Genomic DNA, 8,806 nt, shown 5'->3' on the forward strand with positions numbered 1-8,806 from the left:
AACACCTGAGCTAGACCGGAGGAAGGGTGAAAAACCCCATTTTAGGGCCAAGTAAAAGCCTCAGAGTAAGTACTTTTTCTTCCCTCTTTCCCTGGATAAATCAGCTTTTATCTCTTTTATCAGCTTTAAGATAGTTTTCCAAGGCTTTAAAGCTCTAATTGCATTTTTATAATTTTTTTAGGCAGCATTTAGTATTTCTTCTCCAGTTTTAGCCCATTAGTCTATATTTAATGCAGTTTCCACAGTCGGTTCCACCCCCTTTTCTTTTGTCCATAGTATTAAATCAAAAAGCAATTATTTTTCATATTCAATTTCCCACTCCTCCAGAAACTCTGTCCATACCTCTATAACTGGATGCGTGTTTGTAGAAAAGAAGTTCCCCATTGTTTTCTTGTAGCTTTTCAGCTGAAGTTTTTCTCCGTCTCTAGGACTCTTGGCTGGTCAGCTCCTGTCGCCTCTCTTTTTGGGCGTCTTTCTCGTCTCTCGGACGTATTTCTGACTCTGGCCAATGTTCCCCCTGCCTCTATGGACAGAACCCGTCTCTATGGACAGCCCTGGCTCTTGGCCAGTACTTCTCCTGCCTCTTGGGCAGCTCTCTGGCTCTCGGCCAGTGTCCACCGTCTCTGTGGATGGTCTGTCTCCCCCGCTCGGGGTGGTATGGCTGTGCCAGATCATGTCGGGACTCACCAGATGTTGAGTTCGGTCGGCGTGGGATCCGAGACAGAAAACCCCACACTCTGTGATCTATGTGACAAAAGCCTTTATTGAGTTCTGACCTCGGTTTTTATACCCCTTTCAATGTTCCCGGGCAAGTGTCTCTGATTGGTTCCCAGGTTGGGCTGCCCAACCCTCTGACCAATAGCTGTCTGCAGCCAGGGCTGGAACTCATTGGATTAAATCCTTGTCTGTCTCTTTATCTTGTCCTATCTCTGTTCTTTGGGGGCTGGCCTTTTCAGCCAGGCTAATTATCCAATCAGTAGTCAGATTAACTGCCCAGTACAGGCCAGCCTATACTGTGACATATAAGGCCCTGCTAGGAACTGCAGCCGCAGCTCAGAGTAGGACGAAGAGAGAGGGATAGAGCAAGAGTAAGAGAAGAGAGCGTAAGAGAGTAAGAGAGCTTAAGAAAGTAAGAACAAAGAGAGAAAAGTAAAAAGTGAAGAGAGAAGAGAGAGTTTTTCCCATTTACAATACATTAAATCTTCTTCTATGTTTAATATTCTAATTTTCACTAACCAAACTAATACAACATACAAATTCTCTAACATTTGCATGCAACCTATAGGAATCACTATATTACCATGTTTTACTACTTTTCTTATCTCTAAATTTTATCTGGGACCCTTCCTGCCATGCCTAGGGAGGATGTCTTTTTGCTTCTTGGTATTTGCAGCATCTAACATTATCTAAACAAAGGGGCCTTCAGGCATTCAGTTGCTTTCAGCCACAGAGTCGAAAATTGCTATCATTTCTATTTTGCTTATATTTTCCACATTCTCAAAGTCTTTTGCTAGGCACTCGTATTTATAAGGTTTTCCTAATTCATCCTTCCCAACAGCCACTGTGCTGGTTTTACCTGGGGAAGGATAGACTCAGAAGTTTTTCACTATGAGAACTTCCTCTGTGAGTTCATGGGACCAATTGAAGGATGGTTTAGTTACTGACAGCCTGAAGAACCAGTTAGAGAAAGTTAGTTCGCTCCGTGAACACACATTTTGAAGGAGGTAACCTGGAAAAGAGCTCTCTTTTGGTAGCAGTGCAGGTAATGGCTCGGGCCTGGCTTCACTGCAGGCCTGAGGGCCTGGCAGGGGGGCAGGGTTGGGCCCCCCTGTCTGGGGAGCTGGCATGGCCCAGCAGGGAGAGGGGTGGCCTTCAACAGTAGCCAGGGAGACCCAGGGAGGCTGATTGAGATCCCAGCCCTGTTCTTTCCCTTTGCAGCACAGCCGAGTTTCCGAGATCTTGGCACAGCTCCAACTGAATCCTTGAGGAGCTGGAACAGAGGCTACACACAGTGTTGAGGAGAATAAAATGGGTATTTATTGTGAGGCCTATGTAAAGCCTACAAAAGCCACACCCTAGCAATATAAGTGCCACAGTCGTGGCTCCTGCCTGGATGGATCCAAGATGGAAGCAAAGGAGGGGTTGGTCACGAGTTCTCACACCTTTATAGTTTTAAGTCCATTTGCATGCAGGAGTCAACTATCCAATTAATAGTCTCAAATAGGGAAGTTTCAACCTTCTTGCTTGCATGTCCGCCCTCCTCTTTTCACGCTGTTTATGCTTAGGGCTTGAAGTTTAAAGATACTGTCCTTGAGTCCCTAGGTGGAATCGGACTGTTTTGTCTTCATCACCCAAGCACAATGGAAAAGCACATCCAAGCAGAACAGAACAGAAAACTTAAAACTTAGAGGTATCAATTTCCCCCCTTTAGAGGCTCGACACGGCTTTTACCTTGTCGAGTCTCTATTCTAAATATTACTGACAAGAAGTATTTAATGACAAATAAGTACCTAATAATGAGAAATAGCTAAGATTAGATAAATATCTAATAGTGAATACATAATAAACATAAACTTAATAGCAATAAACATCTCAATATCTAACAAGAATAGTATTCTACACAATCAACTATTTTATAAAAGAGTAGTAATTAGACACAGAAGAGGAATCACTTAAAATATTATTTCCATCAGTTTTGTTACAATTATTAGGGAGCAGAAGCTTTCTTAATTCTGGAGTAGTGAATCCAGGGTCCTCTGCCAGCAACTTTGACTGCGGTGAAGGTGGTCATCAGGACTTTAAATGGTCCTTTCCACTTGGCTTGAAGAGGATCACTGTCCCACCACTTCACATAGACCCAGTCTCCAGGCTGGAATGGATGTGCAAGTGTGTCCAGTCCTATGGGTCTCCATAGCACAATGTTACTCTGGATCTTCTGCAAAGTAGAACTTAAAGCCATTAAGTAACACTGTAGATCACGTTTCCCCTTCATATGAATTTCACCTGGAACATGCGGGATTTGATATGGTCTACCATACAATATTTCATAGGGACTAATGTTATCCCTCCGTCTGGGTTGTATACGGATTCTCAACAAAGCTATAGGTAGGGCCTGAACCCATGTCATAGATGTTTCCTGGAAAATTTGACTAATTTGTCTTTTAAGAGTTCCATTCATGCGTTCAACTTTACCACTCGTTTGAGGTCTATAGGGTGTATGCAGATCCCAAATAATTCCCAAAACCCGACTAACTTCTTTAACCACTGTAGCTACAAAGTGTGGTCCCCTATGTGATGACATTCCCAAGGGAACCCTGAACCTCGGAATTATATGATTGAGCAAGACTTTCACCACCTCCTTGGCTATGTTAGTGCAACAGGGGTAAGCTTCCGGCCATCCATTGAAGGTGTCAACTAATACCAGTATGTACCGGTATCCTTCTTTGCGCAGTAACTCCGCAAAATCTATTTGCCAGTAATCCCCAGGAAGATCCCCTGCCTTTGTTACTCCTAACACAACTCTTCCTTGTGTCGGGGTTGTTCTTACAACAAATTTTGCATTTACTTACTACTGATTGTATAATATCGGTCATTCCCTTTCCTATTACTCCTTTTTTTAGATGTTTCAAAAGGTTTTCAATCCCGAAATGTGTGGTTTTTTGTTCTCTTTGTACTAACTCCCGCAGGATCAGGGGTGGGACTACCACCTGGTTTGTCAGTGTAACAGCCCATCCACTCTCTGTTATTTCAGCTTTGAGAAATTTTATTAGTTTGTGGTCCGCTTGGTCATATTTCGGGGTGTACCCCAACAAATCAATCTCTTTCTGTGGAACCACTGCAAGAATACCTTTTTCTGCAATCCTTGCAGTTTTATCAGCAAAGCAGTTTCCCAATTCTGGAGTGGATTTTCCCTTTTGGTGACCTCTACAATGTATAACAGCTACTTTTGCAGGTTTTTTAATGCTCTCTAAGAGGGCAAGGATTTGCTCAGCATGCTTGATCTGATTACCTTGAGCGTTCAAGAGTCCTCTCTCCTTCCAGATGGCTCCATGGGCATGGACAACACTAAATGCATACTTAGAGTCAGTCCATATATTTACCTTTTTTCCCTCATTCAGGTCTAAGGCTCTTGTCAATGCAATCAGTTCAGCCTTCTGTGATGACACATCTGCTGACAGGGCCTTTGCCTCGACTAGCTTGTCCTGTGTTGTCACTGCGTAGCCTGTCATCCTTTTGCCATTTTTCATGAAGCTGCTTCCATCTGTAAAGAGCTCCCAATCTGGATTCTCCATGGGTACATCTTTCATATCTGGTCGGCTGGAATAGACCTCTTCAATTATTTGCAAGCAGTCATGCTCTGGTTCATTGTTAATTGAGATGGAGGACAGAAACATGGCAGGGTTAACAGCACAAGTCGTTTTCAGGGTAACATCATCCTGTTCTAATAGCAGCAATTGGTATTCCAGTATCCGGTTGCTGGACAGCCGATGTCCTCCCTTTTGCTCAAGGACAGATGCTACTGCATGGGGTGCATACACTACAATGTGTTGCCCAAACGTGAGTTTTCTGGCCTCCTGGATCAAAATGACAGTGGCTGCCAGGGCCTTTAGGCATCCTGGCCAACCTTGGGCAACACTGTCTAGCTGTTTGGAAAAATAGGCCACAGCTCTCCGCTGGTTCCCGAGACGCTGTGCTAGTACCCCCAGACCCATACTCTGTCTCTCATATGTAAAAAGTTCAAAAAGTTTTGTTAGATCTGGCAGTCCCAGTGCTGGAGCTGACATTAGAGAGTGTTTCAGCTGTTTAAAAGCTGCTCTAGTATGTTCAGTCCATGGGATAATTCCTTTCTTGGCTGCTTTTAATGCCCCATATAAGGGTTTTACCAGTAATCCATAATTTGCTATCCACAAATGACACTAACCTGCCATTCCCAGGAAAGCTTGCATCTCTCTTACAGTATGGGGTTCTGGGAGTCGACAGATAGCTTCTTTTCCTTCCTTGCTAAGCTGTCAGTGTCCACAGAAGATTCCAAGTCCCAAATAGACTACTGCTTTTTTAGCAATCTGTACTTTGTCTTTAGAGACTCTGTACCCACTCAGTCCCAAGAAATTTAATAAACTTACAGTGAATTGCATGCAGTCCTCCCTGGTTCTGGCTGCAATCAAGATATCATCCACATATTGAAGAATAACTCCCTCTGGCTCTTGTCTTTTCCAATCTTCCAATTCCTTTGCTAGTTGGTTTCCAAATATGGTAGGGCTGTTCTTGAAACCTTGGGGTAAAACTCTCCAGGTAAGTTGACATTTCCTCCCTGTCTCGGGATTTTCCCACTCAAAAGCAAAAAGGTCTTGACTGTTTTTATGCACAGGAATGCAGAAAAAGGCATCCTTCAGATCAATAACAGTAAACCACCCTAACTTGTCTATCAGTGTGATCAACAGTGTGTAGGGATTGGCTACTACTGGGTGTATATCCTCTGTAATTTTGTTGATTGCTCTTAAATCTTGTACTAATTTGTAACTCTTACCATCTACTTTTTTGACAGCTAAAATGGGGGTATTGAATTTAGACTCACATTGTACTAACAAACCATGTTGTAGAAATTTTTCAATTATAGGTACCAATCCCTTACGATTCTCTAATTTTAAAGGGTATTGGTTTTGCCTTACCAGTGTAGCTCCCGGTTTCAGTGCAATACTCACTGGTTCTGCCTGTTTGGATCTTCCTGGGATATCACTGGCCCACACTATTGGATCTACCACATTTTCCACCTCAGCAGGAATTTCACTGCATTTTTCCTGTATAAAAAGTGCAGCAACTTGGACAAATTTAGATGCAGGAATCACAACCTGTACACCCTTTCCCTTTTTGAATTTGATCTCTGCTTCCAATTTTTCCAGTAGGTCCCTCCCCAGCAATGGTTTTGGGGAGTTAGGCATATAAAGGAATTTATGAGTTACCCAATGCTTCCCCAATTTGAATTTTAAAGGTTGGAAGAAAGGCCGTGTTTCACTTACCCCAGCCGCCCCAACAACATGTACAGTGTCGTGACTCAGTTCCCCTTCTAAGGTATTTAATACAGAATATGCTGCTCCTGTATCTACCAAAAACTCGATGTCATCTTTCCCCAGCTTAGTTATAACCAAGGGCTCTGCTAGGGGAATAGCCCTCGGTCTCCATCACTCGAAGCCTGAGCCACTTGAGGTTTGTACTATTTATTGGAAGCTGGGGAACTGAGGATTTTTCTTTTAACACTGGACAATCCTTTTTCCAATGTCCCCACTTTCTACAGTATGCACACTGGTCCTTCTCCGTAGGGGAAGTTTTTTGGGTGACTTTTCCTGAGTTGCTTTCTTACTGGGTTGGGATTTAACAGATTTAACTCTTTCAGTTGAACGTCTATCTCGAAACACTTTCCAGGCAACCTCTAGCAGTCTCTCCATATCTCGGACCCCTCTATCTTCTGCAGCTTCCTTCTTATATCATTTGAAGCCTGACCCATTGTCTTGGTTTGAAAGACAGGTATGGTCTAAGGAAAGGCAAGAGCCCCTTTCCTGCGATGCAGAGTGCAACCCCCCTCCCTTTTAATTATTTTAGGTCCAAATCAGAGGCCTTCAGGCAGGAGATGTGGGGATAAGAATAACAGTTCTTTACTGATATCTAACAAGGCAGAAAACAACAACAGCTATAAAAATTGACAATAGAACAGAACAGTATAACTCAGTTCCAGTCCCTTTTGGCCGCAGGCCGTCTCCGTGCACTCAGTTACCGGTGCTGGGGGCAGGGCAGGTCTCGCGCAGTTGAAGTGGGCTGGGTGATGGCGGCAGCGGCCCAGGGGTGAGAGGGATGGGGAAAGTGACTCCCCCCTCACGGTGTCGGTCGTGGTGCTCGGCAGAGTGTCCGGAGGTAGTAGGGTGAGGTGGGAGAGCAGCAGAGCGATGTCCAACGGCAGGGAACGTGGATCTCAGCGCTGGGGTGGCAGGGGAGAAGCCAGATCCAAGCACGGGGCATCCTCTCCCTTCACGAGCCAAGCGAGAGAGAGTTCCAGCCCACTCCCGACCCACCTTTCCTTTTTCCGGTTCCCCCCCCCCCCCTCCACCCACCTCCCTGCGAGAGAACATTACCTTAAGGTGTAGCCACTTAGCATAACAATGGGAGAAATTCCACAGAAAGAAAAGGGAAGCATTCAACCCCCAACACCCATAAAAAACAAAACCAAATGTATTTTACCATCAGCTGATTCAGGGTCTAGGTCAGTATATTTGATGGCAGTTTCTCTTAACCTGTTCAAAAAATCTGTGATAGGTTGATGGTGAATCATCATAATTTTGTCTTACTTCATAAAGCTTCAACCAATTTATAGCTTTAGGTACTCCATGGTTTAACCCATATACTACAAGACTTGGATATCGTTTTAGCCTTGCCATATGTTCTGGTATATTTGGATCCCACCCAGGATTCTCAATGGGAAATATCTGAGTGACAGTACCTTGAAGCAATCCACTGGCTATGTTCCCCTCCACGGAGGTTGTGATGGCTTTATTAACAATTTGTCTCTCAGTGGGATCGAGTAATGTATCTAACATGGAGTTCAGGTCTTCCCAGTCAGGGTTTTGTGAGTTAATAGTCTGTTCCACCAATTTTGCCACTTCATTTGGCTTCTCTTTATCTTTTCCTATGGTAGTTTTCCACTGTTCTAACTCTATAAAGGAGTATGGTACTTTCACTTATACTGGCCCCTGATTACCAATTGCCTGTCGTAAAGGGGCTTGCAAAACTGGTTCTCTGTCTCTCTCTTTTTGATCTAGTGCAGTGAGCAATTGGGCTACGCTCTCTGAGGACCTTTTTTGCTATCTTTCCCCTTCTCCGCCTGTTTAAGGCAGCAATAATCTCGTCCATTTCCTCATCCTCCTCTTCCTCCTCAGAATCATTTGAGTAAGAGCTGTCTGTCTCTGTTGTAGCCAAGAGTCGATCTCAGCTAGTCCCAATCCTAGAAAGCATCATACAAGACCTGTTGTGACTCCGCTGCCAGGCTGTGTGTCTGCGATCTTTGATGATGTCACCTTCCGAGGCAGCTCCTTGACCTTCAGCGTTGCCATGGTACCTCACAGGCCTGAGAACGGAGGAGGTGCCGCTCCCCCTATGGGAGGTTCCCTCTCCGCCTTCCCTGTAAAAGGCCCTGTCCCCCAGCCTCTCCCCTCGGGAGGGTGCCAGAGGCTGCACACACTGGCTATCTCCTCCCCTCTTCCTCACCCCTCGGGCTGCTGCCAGAGGTGGAGGCGGGAGCAGTGTGCATTGCTGCCATGGCCCGCCTTCCTCCTCCTCCTTCACTGACCAGGGCCCCGCCTGAGCTGTGGCTCCCCTTGCCCCCCTTTGCAGCAGTGCCGGAGGAGGGGCCGTGCCCTGGCCTGGGCCCCCGCCCAGTGCGGCCGGGACCAATCTTGTCCTCATGGCAGGAGCAAAGAGATCTGTCTCCACCTCCTCTGGGTTTTTATATATACGACTGAAAGGTGGCTCTTTCTTTTTATCTTTTAAGACTAATATATGTTCTTTCTTTTTATCTTGGTCCTGCTCACATGCTAATACCATAAAAAGTCGGGCATACTCTAATTCTTCAAAAAATCTATCTCTGCATATTCGGGATATTAAACTTGATATTAATTTTCGATCTAAACTCCCAACTTTAGGCCACGTTTCTCCATTATCTAGTTCATATGTTGGCCAGATTTTCTCCGAGAGTCTGATAAGTTTAGGTTTTGAAAGTATAGACTCTTCCCCGATTAGATTCGCCCAGTTTTTCAATATT

The 8,806-nt window shown here is 44.8% G+C and overlaps 1 protein-coding gene across 1 annotated transcript; it reads right to left on the minus strand.

Annotated features, from left to right (window-relative positions):
• Positions 1-2,014: 2,014 nt before the first annotated feature.
• Positions 2,015-8,372, minus strand: LOC148220160 (uncharacterized). The gene is made up of 2 exons (XM_088155595.1): positions 7,231-8,372; positions 2,015-7,018 (listed from the first exon to the last, which is right to left on the minus strand). The coding sequence occupies exon 2, from the start codon at positions 4,782-4,784 to the stop codon at positions 3,411-3,413; it is 1,374 nt and encodes a 457-aa protein (XP_088011721.1). The 5' UTR covers positions 4,785-7,018; positions 7,231-8,372; the 3' UTR covers positions 2,015-3,410.
• Positions 8,373-8,806: the final 434 nt, after the last annotated feature.

This window comes from Sturnus vulgaris, chromosome W (genome assembly GCF_052056855.1).
Source record: "Sturnus vulgaris isolate bStuVul1 chromosome W, bStuVul1.hap1, whole genome shotgun sequence".
Taxonomy (NCBI): domain Eukaryota; kingdom Metazoa; phylum Chordata; class Aves; order Passeriformes; family Sturnidae; genus Sturnus; species Sturnus vulgaris.